Genomic DNA, 16336 nt, shown 5'->3' with positions numbered 1-16336 from the left:
CAACATGCTGCGCCTCAATGCACCCCCAATCCAGTGACGAGGACACTTGGCTACTTACTATATTACTATGTATGTACCTGGTGTGTATCTGGGATGATGAAATTTGACGGACCATCCAAGCCTTCTAGGTTCATTCATCACCAGCCTTTAATACTATTCAGCACTGCTATTCAATATCAATTCGATATTACCCTTTCAACATGCCTGTCACTGGCAATCTAATCTACCCACCATTTCTCTCTCTCTCTCCCCACGGCTGCCTCCCACTCCCAACCCTGAATCGTACTCGGTGGAGCCTCGCCCAACCGCTTCCAAGCTTTTTGCACAGTGCCGGCAAAGTGATCGCCCTGCGCTCTGCTTCACATTTAGGGGCCCCCCTGGTCAAACGGGGAGAAAATGCGTGCAAAACACAGAGAAACAAAATCAAGCCCCTGGATAAGTGGACCTGGGACGCGCAAACAGGAACCCCCTGGTCTGTGGTGCTATTGATCGGATGTGGTGCAGCAAACACGTCAGGGCCGGGTGCTAAGAAAGCTCCGTCCGATCTGTAAAAAAAAAAGAAAATAAAAAATTAGAAAATTAAATTGTGGCTTGTCGCGATCTCGGTCTTTTAGGCTGTCAAGCTGTCAGAGATCCTGTCACGACCCTCTTCTGCAAGGTTGTTGCTGGTTGAGCATAGACTGAGCGAACACGCGCTGAAACAATGCGTTCAGAAGCCAAAATAAAATGCAAAGGACAAAAAAAGGGCAAAAAATAATTCCGGCGCCGGGAGTCGAACCCGGATCGCCGCGGTACTCTCAATATGAAAGCGCGGTATGCTAGCCACTACACCACGTCGGATGATTTGCTGGTCGGCGGAATCCCGTGACCATCTGAATTGGAAGCTGGCAATGATACTGGCCCCCATAAAGCTTTTGCTTTGCTCAGCCAGCCAACAGCATCGACAACATCCTCATCAACCTCAAGGCGTACATCAATCACACCCTTTTTTTTCACTCAAGTTCGCATCCAGTGGCCAGCAGCTTCCATTCATTCATTCATTTCGATACGTGTATTGAAGACATGTGCAACAGACCTCTGTCCGTAGAGCTAGCGAAATCTATGTGCAGACATACTTCACCTTGAACATCAGGGCCGGGACCATCTTGTCCAAAAACGCCCAAACTGCCTTTGCCTGGCATACCTTTTCTTCCAGTTTCACGCCTCAAGAGCCATCCCGTAGAATATCTATCCGCTCTCCCATGATTCAAGTCGAGCCAGATACTGATCTGGCGCTTGGATCGAGAGAATGTGGTGTCAAGAGCCCCCAACTCCAAGTTGGAAAACAAAGAGGCTGGGGAAATAAACAAAAGAAAAAAGAAGAGAAGAAAAGAAAAGAAAAGAGGGGAAAAGCAAAAAAGAAGGCCAGACAAAAAAAGAAGCTACCAAAAAGAGTTGGTCATTAGGTGACCCAAAGGCAAAGTCGTCTGCAGCTACATAGTCGCAAGGGCTCATTGTTAGTAAAGTCGCTGCATCCCTACCTGGAATTCGTCCTCGTCCAAGAGTGTTGACATATATAGTCGTGTATCCGATGGCACGTAGATGATTGATCGGATATATGAGCATCATTAGCGGCCACGCTGTTGACTGTGGTTAGTATTCCGTTATATTAAATGGGCCATCTCGCCCGATTTGGGTATTATCCAGATGTGGCTGCGTGACAAGATGCATTGGGGGAGATTGGGTTTGGATCCTCGTTGTTAGTGCTGGTGAAACATGACCAATCAAGGTCGGCGGCGCTTGGCATCTGCAAAACAATTAGCTCCTGTCTGTCGGATTCAAGGCTATTGAGTAAGTAGGCTTACCTTGCTCGTCTTCTGCGCCTTGCTCGTCCTCGTCTCGAGCCCGTTTTGATAGACCAGAGGGTGTAGTAGCCATGTCGTTTTTGGCATCGTCGGCGGCGTCCAGGCCATCTCTCCAGTCGATCTCGGGCATCTCGTCATCAAAGGCCAGATCCTCGTTGGTAACTTCGTCTAGCCCTTGCACCGTGCCAATGTCTAGTAGGTTGGAGATGGCTTCTGCATTATCAACCAGCGTGTTGGTTGTGCCGGTGTCGGGCTCGTTGGAGTCGATGTATTCGTCCATCGGATGCATGGGAATCTGGCGAGATGATCCATCGCCGCCTTCCACATGCACAATCTCTTCATAGTCGAGCTCGCCCCCATTGTTTTCCATGGATTCCTGAAGTTCCAGGTGAATGAATGGGTTGGCCTCGGCGTCGTCATCTTCATCATCTGGCCAGGATTTGTTAGCAATTGATGAAACAAACGGCGTCTTCATGTTGGCGGCCGTACCATATGAGTAAGTCGCATCTGGTGCATCTTCTGCGTCTCCATTTGCACGCCCGTTATCGGAATGGTTCACTGGCTCTACAACCACTGCCTGGAGCTGTTCATCTTTGTACTCCTCATCCGCGCCGTCACTGTAGTCTCCCTCCTGGTTGACAGTCTCTTCGACATCTCCGATAAAATCTTCAGTTTCTCCCATGAAGTCTTCATCCTCATCCTCCTCATCTTCATCCTCTTCCTCTTCCTCCTCTTCTTCTTCCACTTCCACTTCCTCTTCTATTTCTTCTTCTTCTTCCTCTTCTACTTCCTCTTCTTCCTCTTCATATTGATCAGCAGTGTCGACAGGCTGTTCTTCAACGGTTGAGGTTTCTTCCTCTTCCCCTTCTTCATCATCTGATGCTTCGGATTCTTCAGTGGCACCAGCTGCATCATTCTCATCATGTTCATCGTCCTCAGCGCTCTCGTGAGTTTCTGTAGCTTCATTGGTTTCGCTGACCTCATCATGGTCATGACTATGACTATGTCCGTGATGGCCTTCGGCGGCGGCATGATGATGTCCGAAAGGAGACTCGAATAAATGAATCACTTCATCGAGCCCTCTACCGGCCGCCGCACTCTCAGCCAGGAATTCAAATCGTTTGCCAGCATTCGACCTTGTAAAGAGATACGTATATAGAACTCGCGAACTATCGGGATCTTGGTTCTTCACAAACAAGTCAAATACCTCCAACACCTGCCGTAGTGTAATGGCTGCGAGGGACTTTTGTTCTGTAGCCTGCAGAGCAGTTAGTTTACTATCTCTCAAATCGAGTCCACATAGTGAAACATACCTCTGCAAATTCAAGCCCAAGTTCATCGACTTGGAAGACAAGTTCATCCTGTGCAGCAATTTCATTTTCTAGCTCGGCTCGAAAGCCAGCAAGAACCGACTCCATCGAGAGATCCAAAACGGATACATCAGAAAAGAAGCCTTCCGTTTTATCATGTGAAAAGAAGGGAAACTCGTCCCCCTTGTATTGTACAGTGATCGCCGGGAAATCGTGCTCTTCAGAGCTCGGCTCCTCCGGCTGTGATAGCGATTCGTCTTGCTGGTATTGCACAGACTCTTGTTCTGCCGAGCCATCCATCGCATTGTCCTCATAATCGGAACCTGTTGCATTGGTGTGCTGTTCGTACACCTGGTCGTGCGAACCGCTGTTCTCGGTTCCAGCGTGCGCGTGCGAGCTTTCGTCTGCAGGCGGGATGGCAGTCTCGGAAGCGGTAGTCTCTACAGCACCGCTGGCAGCCTCCGGTTCAGCATCCTCATGCTCCCAGGTTATTTCATCTTCATCTTCTTTGGCCCCCGACTCTGGCACGTCAGCACTACCAGCAGATTCGGTTGGTGGCTGGGCGTTGGCGGGCTCTGCCGTAACAGGCTCTACCGCGGTGGCTTCGGTGACATCTTCGGCAGCGACAATGTCGCCCACCGGGTTTTCCTTTTCATCTGGCTCATGGCGTGACTCCTCCTGTGTCGCCGTAACATCGCCATCCTCGTAATCAATCTCATCTACTACATTTTCGGTCTCAGCGACGGTGACATCTTTGGATTGTTCCGTCTCCAAAGGATTATTCTCATCATGTATCTCGGCGGCTACTTCTGGCTGCTGATGGGATTCTTCAGCAGCATCGTCATGGTTATATACCATGTTGTCCTGAGGGTGATCTGCTTCCGTATCTCGGAAGTGTTGTTCGTCGTGTTCGGGTTCGATATTTTTCGATTCGGTACCTACATATTCTTCGGTTGAGTGCACGGGTTCTGGCGCACTTGAGATTTGCTCATCCTGGTGAGATGGCCATGGGTCGTGGGTGTGGTCTTCGGTCGTATCGATGTCGTAGTCGATGAGGTCATCGTCAGCCTGTTCGTCAAACTTGATTGACGGGGCCAAGTCGACGTCCATCTCGATTTCAGCCATGGTGCGTGACTGTCCGAGTGTTGGATTGCTGCTTTGTTAAGGACAAAGGTGTGAATTTCGGACAAGTGCTGCAAGCGCTCCGAAAGTCGTAATTCGGTGTTTGAGGCGCTCGTAAGTAGACGTGTGCTTCCTATGCTACAGAGCAATGTAGAAGATGCGCTTTCTGAATCCCAGGATGGAAATGCCCAGGGCAATCCTGTGCTGAGTGGAGAGCTAGATGAACAGTTGTTACGCCACTCACGATATCGTGTCTTCAAGTTGGTGGCTGGCAGCGGGAGAGCGACACATTGATATCGAGGAGAGGGAAAAGGTTAAATAGGGTCAGGCGACACGAGAAACGCGTCGTGCAGGCGGATATTCGGGATGACGGATCGTGACCGAGGCAGATGCCGGTAGAACGAGTGAAGCCTGGTGAAGTTGCGGCTGAGGCTAATGAATGCGACAAACTTTCGAAGGCAGCTCTGCTGGATCTACGGAGTAGCTGGCCCACACGTGAGAGAGCTGACTAAAACAGGATTAGTGGGTAAACAAGACTATCAAGTGCCTAGTACCTGGTGTTTGCTGGCGTGGCTTTGGGGTCGAGGGGTACTGGGAACTTGAAGTAGGTGGGGGCAGGGGGTTTCTCGCTGCAACTTGTACTCTATACATCTTGTTGATTGCTTTTGATGGGGAAGTAAACAGCAGCACTTCAACCCTATTGTTGAGTCGCTATATTGTTTCTTTTTTTTCTTTCTTTTGTTTTGTGTATTTCTTTGTAATGGAGATGCATTCTATGAAATTTTACTTTTGAAAGATGCTTTCAACGCCTATATGACAAGCACTAACCTCTTTACAGAGCATATAGTACGGCGCCAACAGCTCCCTCCCTTCATTCAATTCCAGGTATCCTGTACTTTGTCCTCCAAAGCCCCTCCACTGGCATAGCACGTGACGTCGCTTTTGGGCGAGCAGTAGCCTTGTCACTGCGTTAGCAACTAAACTCCAGCTCCTGAGTTAGACGTGGCTCAATTGAACCATCTGGACATCCCACCAAAGCCTCCCCAGATTGCTTTTCAGTGCACACCACGTCATTGCCAAAATGGTGCGCGCGCAGCTCCAGAACTCCAGAATGCCCCGATATTCGAATTTCGCTGACGACTAACGGCTGACCAGGTTGTTCTCGCGGCCTCCATCTGCACCCGAGGCGGGAAAGCTGTCCTCTCGAGACAGTTCCGGGAGATGCCCAGATCCCGCATTGAGGCTCTCCTTGCGTCGTTCCCCAAGCTGGCAGACAGCGGCACTCAGCACACAATTGTCGAGCAGGACAATGTGCGATTCGTCTACCAGCCTCTCGACGAACTCTACATGGTGCTCATCACCAACCGCCAGTCCAACATCCTCCAAGACATCGATTCCCTGCACCTGTTCGCCCAGGTTGTCTCCAGCACCTGCAAGACGCTCGACGAGAGAGAAATTGTCCGAAATGCCTACGAGCTTCTTAGCGCGTTTGATGAGCTGGTCACACTGGGCTACCGAGAGAACCTGACCATCAGCCAGATCAGGACCTTCTTGGAGATGGAGAGTCATGAGGAGCGCATCCAGGAGATCATTGCACGAGTATGGCCCCAATTGCTGTGCCACCATGGCAGGCCGAATTGCTTACACCGAGACAGAACAAAGAGCTTGAGGCTACCGAGGAGCGGAAACGCAAGGCCAAGCAGCTGGAAATGCAGCGCAAGGAGTCCGCCAGAACTGGCCGACCTGCCGCCCCGCGAACACCCGTCTATCCTACCTACACCCCTCCCTCCCAGCCATCTGCAAGCGCCTTCGACTCATACGAGGCCGAGAAGAACAAGACATTCAATAAGTGCGCAATAATAAACACTGCTGCCTACCCTTCGTAATGCTAACTAGTTCGCTAGGACATCTACGCTCAAGGCAAAGGGAATGCAGCTGGGCAAGAAGTCAAAGACGACCGACATTTTCGAAAAGGTTCGGGGAGACCTTGGCGCTGGAGCCGACGACGCTCCCCTCATCACGCCGACACCTGCTGCCGCCGCTGAGCCCGAGCCGCGAATGTCATCGACGCTTGATCGCGATGCCATCCATGTCACAATTGCCGAGACGATAAGCGCCAAGCTCTCAAGAGAAGGCGCAGTCAACTCTATTTCAGTCAACGGAGATCTGACACTGCGAGTTTCAGATCCCAGCCTAACAAAGATCAAGCTCGGCCTGCACGCTGTTCCGTCGCATGGTGCTCAATTCCGCCCTCATCCCAACGTGGACCGCAATCTCTTCAACAGTTCCAAGGTTCTACAAATGAGCAATGCGGCTCGAGGATTCCCCATCAACCAAGGCGTTGGACTGCTACGATGGAGGGCCTCGCCAAAGGCGGACGACGCAAGCGCTTGTCCCATTACCTTCACTGTCTGGATCAACAAGGATTCTGACAAGTACAACATCACGGTCGAGTACGAGCTGACAGGCGGCGATGCCCTGCGGGATGTCAGCGTTGTCATTCCCTACCAGGGAAGTGAGCCTGTTGTCTCCAGCTTCGACGCCTCCTACGAGGTATCAGGAGATACACTGGAGTGGAACATTGGCTCGGTCGATGACGAAAACCCCAATGGATCCTTTGAGTTTGAAGCCGAGTCCAATGATGAAAATGACTTTTTCCCCATGAATGTTCGTTTCAACAAGACAACACCGTTTGTGGACGTTGATGTAAGTTTTGCTGCATTTTTCCGGCACTCTTATGATTGCCTGTCGCTAACAATTGCTCTCAGGTCACTTCCGTTTCGTTGATTGAAGAAAACGAGGAGGTTACTTTCTCCAAGGATGTCAAGTCCACAGCAGACAACTATTTGGTCGAGTAGATGACTAGAGATAATACTAGAAGCGTGGATTGCCTTTTGCTTTCATTTCTGTTTTTTTCAATATGGGGTTTTATAAAATGGGAGGCTTGGGCGCTTGGTGACCCTGCTCCGGGAACGTGTAGAAAGATAATGCTTCCAATGATGACGTGATGCGAAGATCTATACAAGAGTGAAATGAGGTGCGTATCGCTGTGTTATGATGGACGAGATTGTGACATGGCTCCTGAATTAGATGAATTAGACGACCTCAATACCAAAGAGGGCTGGGATCGTGTACGACTGACTAATTGTGGCTGCGCTGGACGTGACTATACAATACGATGTGCATCCTCATTCAGGAATATGCAGGTCTGATTTATTCACAATTGTTACGAGACTGACGATTGGTGTCATTGTGGCTTCACCATCAAGAAGTGTATGCAATCACACAATGCTGGCTCCAGGCGCTGACAGATCTCGCTTGCAATTTAGATACTACTTAAGGACACAAAAGAAAAGCCAACTTCAGATACATAGCTACACCAGCTTTGGAATCCATCAGCTCGCCCACTCGGCAATCATTTGATCAAAATCCACGCCATACAGCCAATCCATGTCAAAAGGCTCAAAGACGCCAGCCTTGACTGCATCTGGCAACCGTCTCTTGTTTAGCTTGTCGTTCAGATCCAATACCAGGTCCACGCGAGCCTGTCGTCCCAGCTGCCAGTTTTTGAGCGCCTTGGAGATGCGGACGGCATCTTGTTCGTCGTCCTCGGATTGTTTCTGATCTCTCACCCTGGCCACAACACCGGCGAAGGTATAGACGTCTTCGAATGCCTGGTTCACGCCCTGGCCGGCGGTGGGAGGGATTGCATGGGCTGCATCACCGAGAATGACGACGCGGCCCTTGGCCCAGGTGTCCAGCTTGGGGACGAGATAGAATGGCCACAGGTTAATTCCCTTGAGCGGGATGTCGGTCACGGCATTGGCCACGATGGGAGGGAAATCGGCACTTCCTTCGCGTAGAAAATCGACACACCAAGTCTTGTTTTCCATAAGCTCATCCCAGCCGGCGCGGTCGTACTCTTGCTGGAGACGCCGTTGCTTCCCGATGAGGACTTCCGAGCCGTCGGCGCGCTGTGGGGCAATGACAAAGGCGCCGTGCTTGGGGCTCATAATGGTGACCGGCAGGGGATAGTCGGGTCCGGCCTGGAGCTGCTCACGGGGCACGACGGCGGTAACGCCGATCATGTTGGTGAACTTGGGGACGAGGTCTGGGTACAGGTGCTTGCGGACACGAGAGTGGATGCCGTCGGCGCCGACGAGTAGCTTTGCGGTGGCGGAGGATCCATCCGCAAAGGCCCAAGTTACGGAGGAAGAGGAAGAGGAGACGACGTGGGTGAACTTCTTGTTGTACTGGACGGGGATGCCGGCGTCGCGGACCATGGACACGAGGACGTTGATGAGCTCGTAGCGGTAGATGCGGAGGGCTTTGTATGCGTGCTTGGTCTGAGAGCCGAATTCAAAGGTATCGACGGGCTTATCGTCGTCTGAATGAAAGTAGAGTTCCTCAAAATGGTATCCAAGGGGTGCGATCTTGTCGTAGATGCCCAGGGCGTCGAGGATCTTGAGGGCGTTGGGGGAGAGCATGATGGCGCCCCCAATGTCGAGGGAGGCTTCTCGAGATTCATAGAGTATACATGGGATGTTTTGGCGGTGGAGGGCAAGGGCGAGAGTGAGGCCGGAGAGGCCTGCGCCGATGATGGCGACACCAGTTGTTGGAGCAGCCATGGATTGGAGGTTGATTTGGTGGAGAGGAGTTAGGAGTAAGTAAGGGTGATAGTGATACGATGGATGATATTGCTATTTTGTTTTGCTCCGATTGAATGATGATGATGATAATTGACAGATATCCTGACGACCTGGTTGATATATATATGTCTACATCCATATATGCCAGACCAGCCTTCACCATGGCACATACATGACATCACCCGTCCATTTGGCGCCATATTGCAAAGGATTCGCCGTCGACAAGGCAGACAATCCTTCGTATCTCCGTCGCCTAATCAAAAGTCTGCATTCATTGCCATCGGAGGTCCTCCCGGCATATCGCAATCGGAGCCGGAGGGACGTCGGCACGAGGCAGTTCAGGCGCGTCTGTTGGAATCCGTCTCGGCCGGGTCTTGGCCCCACTCGGCCGAGTGGAGTGGGTTCGGAGACGAATTGGGCCGCCTTGAGCCGAACAAGCCAGTGAGAATGAATGTGGCAGAGCAGAAGGATTCAGTTCGCCTGGGCAAGAGACAGGAGGATTCTCGTATTGCCGATAGGCCCGGATGGAGAATTGAGATGATGGAAGGGATTGGAAAAGAGCAAGCGTAGGTGGCCTTTGAGTTTGGTGTATAGGTAGGTGCTTCGATCTGATGGGATGGTAGGGAACCGCACGATTTTGTTCACAGACCGGGTTCTCAAAATTTAATTCTATGTGAAATCTATATGTCTAATTTTTACCTAGCTAATAGGAACCAGCTGTTTGTAGAAAAATGCGCCGTCTTTCAGCGAGCCGTCTCGAGGCGAGATACCATAGTTGGGAATCGTTCCCATCTGAAGAGACACACGAGTGAGCAATAGGTTACAGGTAAAGGATCAAGGAATGCAGGGGAGACTATACAAGAACATATCCTAGGCGAGGATATACGTATTTTTCCGCCGTAGAGCCAACGTCGGTCGATAGTTGCTGTTTTACATGTCAGCACGGTCCAGAGGTACAAAATTGTACAGGTTCCCCGCTACAACGAAAGCGAAACTTCACAGCAACTCACTAGCAATGTCCGTCTCTTTTCCTTTGCGATTTCTTCCAATTCGTTGATTAGCTTATTGGCTAGTCCTCTGCGCCGATAATTGGGCGACACCATCAACATCTCTACGTCGCCCCGGAAAGGGCCTGTGTCTGCCTCTGGCATGCCGAGCTCTATAATGCCGGCGACATCACCTTGGTCCTTGCCATCGGATGATACAAGCGCAATCAAGGTGATGCGACGGCCGGAAGAGACCTGAGAGAGGCGTTCATTCCAGAAGGATTCCATTTTTTTAAGCTTTTCCGGGGTGAAGGGCGGGTGGAAGCGTAGGAGAGCGCCGTCGGATTGGATGCAATCGATGTGCATTTGGATGATGGCGGGGATGAAGTGGGTGTGTTGAGAGGGAGAGAATGGAATGATGGTGATGTGCTCCATGATGTTGTTGTTGCTGGGTAGATTCTACAATGGTCAAAGAAAGTAAATGTACAGATTTTGAAAGGAAAAAGACGAATGAAGGTGATGTTTTAAGGATGCAGAGTTGACAAGAAGAACATGGTTCCAAGTATAAATCACGAGAAATACGAAGCTACTAGCACGCGCAATAGGACTCGTAGCGTTAAAAAGTGCACGTAAGCACCCAAGGAGCCGCGAATACGCGCAGTTGATTGTCTCTGGGTCGTTACACTATATCTGCGATTAAACTGGGACTCGCGTTTTAGAGAGAATCTGTTGGACTTCCTGGAGAGATTTGTATTCACCAGGTTACGAAACCCGAAAATGATGTGGGAGTCCGGCCTTTGTTCTTGCACTGATGGAATACTCTTAGTAAGCAATCTCCTGGGACATAAGATAGATACAAATTAACCTAGAGGATATATTTGACCTCCAAAAAAACAACAAATGTTAGTTGATTGATGTGATTCCCATGCCTTTGCCTGGCTTACCATGGCTAATGCAAATTCGAAAACCATCTTGAACACTGAACGATTAGACACACGAGGATGTGCACCGTTATCACGAGCACGCCCCGACCCCAGGCTGAAATGACCCCTGTCCGCAATCGTAGAGATCGTGGAAAGGACGCGTCAATCCCGCATCAAACCGGGACGGCATCTCCATCCAGTCGTCATTCTGCCGAGTGTTGGATTTTGTCCTGCATTATCCGGGTATACCAGCCGTATGATTCTCACTCAGCTTCGCGGATAGTAATATCTTCAGCCATCCAGAGACATCAGGCGGTATTATTACATGATGGAACCAAATAAGAGGCGGCCCGTGCAACGCCAAGCAAATCAAATCACCTGAAATTGACTCTTCCCTGTGAGTGGCGCTGGTAGACGCTCTTGGCGGTGAGCAGCTGGGTCGATGGAGGGTCGAAGCTGTTCCTCCCCTGGCCATTTCCACGATGCTCAAGTGAGCCCTTTGTTGTCATATTCATTCAGCTGAACCCGTGTTTGCTTCACAGCGCAACACCAAGACGGCAGTTAATCTGGCCTACCTGGCGACCTTTGTTACACCACATGTACCTTTGCATGATGTGCGAATTGCAATCCGTGACAGAACGGAGCGAATGTCTCTCATTGAGGTTCATGTATGCACGTGATGGCAAGCTCATTGAACATTGCATGTGGTCAACTGAGACATTCTAACGCAGAGGAGAGATGATGGGCACAGGAGGAGAAAGGAGAATAAAAAGATATAGATTGACCATCAAACTCTTTGTCTCTGTGGTCTGTATGCATCTATAAGAAAAGAGGTGCTACCGCGGTAGCCTATTGAGGCCCTCTGGCGTTTTTCAGCTTCAATAAAGAAACAAATCCATGGTCCTATTTGTGACTTCGTTTGACATGTGGCATCTTGCTCGAATACTGGTAGCATCACGTCTTTGGTTCAGTGATGGGAATCCAGTAGAGGCCCTACGTGGCGGCAACGGCGTCTCATCTCGCCTCATTGTTGATGACCAAGGGTTTCTGGATGTCACTGAGATGCGCTCATTAGAGTCAGTGGCTTTCGATGCCAATGGAGCAACTCTGTGGCTGAAGAGGTGTGAGAGAGATGGTAGCGACTCTGCTTGTTCGTCCTTGCAGAATAGTTCATTTCCGCTGAGTCTGTCTCTTCGATTTGATGATGATGGCAATTTCAACCTCAGTCTCATTGATGTCCCGGATACAACAACAGGTTGGAACCACTCTTCAAAAATGGTAGCCATATCCATGAGTTGACCCTGAGTATGCATGCAGCTTGCTATAACATTTCGAAACAAGTATCAGGCCGCCTCAAACCCTTACCTGACATCTCCGCTGAAGATGCGGCCTTCATCAGCAGTATGATTGAACAGAAATTCATGCCCTATCAGAATATAACGGATGCGCCAACGAGGCCAATCCAAGAAATTAGGGCACTAGGAAGACAATTCTTTCCCTTTACGCCCTACCACTTTGAGCTTGCCATGTCCCTTTACGACTGGACAACGCCGTCGTTTTCGCGCATGGTGCTGTTCAAAATCTTTCAGTACACCGGCATCGACTCGGGGGTAGCAGCGCTGCCGCACCCTTTGGATCGTGAAAGCCTCGCCGTCAACATTTGGCAGAGCAACTTTTCCGTATATACACCCCAGGATGCAGACTACATGCGAGCCTTTTTGATGCAGCCCGCACATTCGCTCGACAACCTCACGGCCCAACTCGAAGAGGTCATTGACCAAGTGTACAACTTTAGCGAGGTCGAGAATCGCCTCGTAACTGCAGCCATGATGTCGATGCCTCGGACGTCGTTCGCGTCGAAGCCACGGTTGTTCAGCGGACAGGTTGATATGGAGCAGCTTGGCGTAGAGCGGTTCGGCATCGAGTTTGAAGAGTGTCCGCTGAACCAGGGCCCAGTTGGGGTCGAGCTGGCTCATTCACTGCCGGATGCTTTGGCCAGCTACATGTCTGTTGGAAACACCATCACGACCAAGATGGTTTGGAGCTTCACGGATAGCATGGAGGATGCCATGCGCTACTCCAACGGAATCGTGCTCGTGTTGAATCCGCCGTCTGATGGATGGTTGTGGGATAGTGTGTCGTTTGTCACGCCGCTATCTGATGATCCGACCAAAATGGAGTATACGGCTGCTGCCGGGGCCAAGTTTGAGATACAGTCTATTTCATATACTACCGTCTCGGGTAAGCCGGTGACAATCATCGGTCTGGAACCCGTGTCGAGACGAGATGGACCGCTTATGGCAGAGGGGGGGCTTGAAGAGATCCGCCATCAGTGGTTACACGGAGATGTAGTTGGACATGATGGTGTGCGCTTGGTTGAGCAGAGCTTTGGCTCTCGTGGTAGATATAAGACGAAGTGGTAGAGGAAGATGGATTGATGAGTAATTGGAGTGAGGTGAAGATGAAGGAATGATTATAAAACACATGCACTTATTTATGCGATGCTACCTTGTAGTTGGATGTGTATCTAGATTGATCTATTGATGCTTGGCTCCTTGGCCCCTTGGCCCCTTGGCTCCAGTCCTTGGCAGATCTATCCGATCTCAACTACTACGTCTTGGTCAGATTCCAGCCCCTGTGGGATGAAAGATGCAAAGTACATGTAGATGACTTGCATTTTTTGGTGTTTATGTTGTCGTTGCCCACGTACTTACCTACATGCGTCCTACATATGTATATGTACATTTCATTGACGAGGTAGAAAGTCCATGACATGTTGATTTTTATCTTTTTTTTTTAACCCTCACCGTATAGTCATTTGTCATTCTTAACCACCTTCTTCTTCTTCACCTTCAACTTCAATGTTAGATCCGCTTCAGATCCATCTTACAAGGTTCAATTGCTCCTGCCCCCCAGTTATGCCAGTTATGGAGGCAAATACAGGGGGCTTATAACGGACAAGCCGCTAACTGTCCAGGGGCTCCTTGCCGTTACAGCGGCCAATCACAGCCCCCGGACTCGACATGCCAAAAGAGCCAAAAGAACTCGAGGCCTCAACTGCTTCTCCACCCTTGCCATCCTTGCAATTTTACCTCATGCCCAGCTTCAGCTTCAGCCGCACTGTCGTTTCGGGCTTCACTCTTGCGGCGTTGATAGCGATTGCTCTGGCCATTTTGCCATCGTACCTGGGCTTGTCGGAGCTAGAGCCAGAACCAGCGGTTTCGGCTCGCAAGATAATACAGACGCAGACACAGACACAGACTCAAGCAGAGGCAGAGACGGGAACCAACCTCAATCTCGACGACACGATGGCTTCGCTGCGTCGGGCTGCTCCGCTGGTGTTTCCCGCCGTGAGCCGGCATACGGCCACTGTGATTTTCATCCACGGGCTGGGCGACACCGGCAACGGCTGGGCTGATGCCGTGCAGATGTGGCAGAGGAAGCACCGGCTGGACGAGGTCAAGTTTGTGCTGCCAAATGCTCGCATTATGCCCATTACAGTGGTTAGTTGGCCGGCGATATAGAATCTTGGAGCAACAGGATGGGCTGATGCTGGGTATCACTTATAGAATCAAGGCTACCCTATGCCTGCGTGGTTCGACGTCGTACGACTCTCCCTTTTTTTTTTTTTTTTTACCTTGTTCTCATGCTCGCATTTGTGATTCAGTCTAACGCCTGCCCGTGCAATAGAAGTCTCTCGGTCCCACGGCTGGTGGGACTCTGGATGCGAGATCTCGCCAGGAGGACGAGGCTGGCATTCTCGAGTCTCGCGCCTATCTGTACTCTCTCATCCAGCAAGAGGTTTCAGACGGCATCTCGTCTGACCGTATTGTGCTTGGTGGCTTCTCCCAAGGCGGTGCCATGAGCATCTTCTCGGGCCTCACGGCTCCCTTCAAACTTGGTGGTATCGTCGGCCTGTCCTCCTGGATGCTTCTCAGCCACAAGTTCAAGGAATTTGTCCCAGAGTCAAACCCGAACAAGGAAACTCCCATTTTCATGGGACATGGAGACATCGACCAACTGGTTCTTTATGAGTGGGGATTGGCCACTGAGCAGAAGCTCAAGGAATTCGGTTATGACGTGAAGCTAGAAACATATGAGTGAGCATCACCCCATGGCTTGGCTTCCTTTTCTCTGCAACCACTTGTACAGATGGTGTTGCCATCTCAAATCATATCATGTCGTTTGCCTTGGTCTTGAGGAGGGACATTTGCTGACGTAAAATCACAGGGGTATGCAACACTCGGCCTGCATGGAGGAGTTTGATGACGTCGAGTCGTTCCTCGTATCCAGACTTGCGTCGGGCAATGCTTGAAATAACAAATAGAGAAGGTGGTGCGCGCTTGAGCTCCAGAGCCTGCTAGAAGATGAAGAAGGGGACTGGGATAATGCCGCGTCAATGCGGGATTCTCTGAGCATGACGGCCCACGACGGAGTAATAGCAGACATTCAAACCAATTCACGGGACGGTTCCTCTTGCGATCCCTGGCCCAATTTAGCGACCCCCACAGAACTCTGCATCGCTCAAGTGACTTTCTCCATTGGCTGCGGCTTGCTTTATTTCTAACTCTGTTGGGCGTGTTCCTGTTTCAACATCACGGCCCAGCCGCAAGAGTTTGGGGCTAGCATCGACATGTGCAAATTAATTCCGCCTTTTGCCGGTTTCTTGTCACTATTCATCTGTCAAGGACGGAAAAATCCATTCCACTAATGGACAGCTTTTGCACGATGCTACACAATCGTGGCATGGCATATACCCTCGGATCGGATGTAACGCGCCTAAACGAGCTTCTACATTAACGCAACCGCACCCCCAGAGGGGATTTTAAACTCTTAAACTCATTAGGAAAGTTGATTCAATCAGACCAGAGGGGATACGACGGGACTCGAAGCGGCTGCACTTCGGTGCTGACGACCCCCAACGTGGGCTTCAATCTCAAGTTGTTTTAGTGACCTGCCAAATCTGGAGTCGTTCCCACCAGCGCCATTGCCGAGGACTTCCAAGGCCAGATAAGCGTCTCACATGAAGGCATTCACTAACAACAGCTCAGGTACTCCGTACTCTCATTCGCTGTTTGTAAGGCTGCCCTGGCATCAACGCTACCGTCTGATGTTTAAGCTTGCAGCTGGGAGAGACGGAATGAAACCCTCTCCGCCTTTGAGAGCAACCGCTGTGAGGAGAGCGTGCTTTCTGCTCCGTACTGCATCACCGACTCCTTACGGCGAACCGTCGGTTGCGCGCTTGGGCATTCGACGTCCCGCTGGTGTTGAGGCTATCTCGAGATTCCCCGCCTTCATCCTTTATCAAGCGCTGTGGCGTGTCCCAGTTCGGCATCTGCTTCTCTCGCCATGCCGCTTTCTGCATCAGCGCTCGTATGTGAAGCCTTTGATGGCTCATCATGTAACGTTGTCCGAAAGGAAACTTGTTCTTCCATCGGATATCGTATCTGGTGAAAGGATCCGCCACCTAAACGCCTGTGCCCCAGGTTGGCATGGTGTCGT

At 50.7% G+C, this 16336-nt stretch overlaps 6 protein-coding genes across 6 annotated transcripts; 3 read left to right on the top strand and 3 right to left on the bottom strand.

Moving 5' to 3' along the window:
* Positions 1 to 1845: 1845 nt before the first annotated feature.
* Positions 1846 to 4279, bottom strand: TRIVIDRAFT_11387 (uncharacterized protein; the record flags this gene model as incomplete). The annotated part of the gene is made up of 4 exons (XM_014099937.1): positions 1846 to 2273; positions 2334 to 2559; positions 2617 to 3102; positions 3158 to 4279. Coding segments are annotated over 4 exons (2262 nt in total), but the record flags the coding sequence as incomplete, so codon positions are not given.
* Positions 4280 to 5299: 1020 nt separating this feature from the next.
* On the top strand, positions 5300 to 7291 carry TRIVIDRAFT_180616 (Longin-like protein; the record flags this gene model as incomplete). Its single annotated transcript, XM_014099974.1, has 5 exons — positions 5300 to 5360; positions 5432 to 5875; positions 5932 to 6125; positions 6181 to 6982; positions 7045 to 7291. 5 exons carry the CDS (start codon positions 5358 to 5360, stop codon positions 7132 to 7134), a joined length of 1533 nt encoding a protein of 510 aa, XP_013955449.1.
* Positions 7292 to 7671: 380 nt separating this feature from the next.
* Positions 7672 to 8904, bottom strand: TRIVIDRAFT_52163 (uncharacterized protein; the record flags this gene model as incomplete). Its single annotated transcript, XM_014099973.1, has 1 exon — positions 7672 to 8904. The coding sequence occupies one exon, from the start codon at positions 8902 to 8904 to the stop codon at positions 7672 to 7674; it is 1233 nt and encodes a 410-aa protein (XP_013955448.1).
* A 720-nt stretch (positions 8905 to 9624) lies between these two features.
* Positions 9625 to 10346, bottom strand: TRIVIDRAFT_152868 (uncharacterized protein; the record flags this gene model as incomplete). Its single annotated transcript, XM_014099972.1, has 3 exons — positions 9625 to 9717; positions 9785 to 9850; positions 9936 to 10346. 3 exons carry the CDS (start codon positions 10344 to 10346, stop codon positions 9625 to 9627), a joined length of 570 nt encoding a protein of 189 aa, XP_013955447.1.
* A 1891-nt stretch (positions 10347 to 12237) lies between these two features.
* Positions 12238 to 12825, top strand: TRIVIDRAFT_138700 (uncharacterized protein; the record flags this gene model as incomplete). The annotated part of the gene is made up of 1 exon (XM_014099971.1): positions 12238 to 12825. A coding segment is annotated over one exon (588 nt), but the record flags the coding sequence as incomplete, so codon positions are not given.
* Positions 12826 to 14142: 1317 nt separating this feature from the next.
* On the top strand, positions 14143 to 15149 carry TRIVIDRAFT_52210 (uncharacterized protein; the record flags this gene model as incomplete). The annotated part of the gene is made up of 4 exons (XM_014099970.1): positions 14143 to 14337; positions 14404 to 14439; positions 14525 to 14934; positions 15065 to 15149. 4 exons carry the CDS (start codon positions 14143 to 14145, stop codon positions 15147 to 15149), a joined length of 726 nt encoding a protein of 241 aa, XP_013955445.1.
* Positions 15150 to 16336: the final 1187 nt, after the last annotated feature.

The sequence above is a fragment of the Trichoderma virens genome (assembly GCF_000170995.1).
Source record: "Trichoderma virens Gv29-8 chromosome Unknown TRIVIscaffold_73, whole genome shotgun sequence".
Lineage (NCBI taxonomy): Eukaryota > Fungi > Ascomycota > Sordariomycetes > Hypocreales > Hypocreaceae > Trichoderma > Trichoderma virens.
This window is presented reverse-complemented; position numbering and strand designations above follow the sequence as displayed.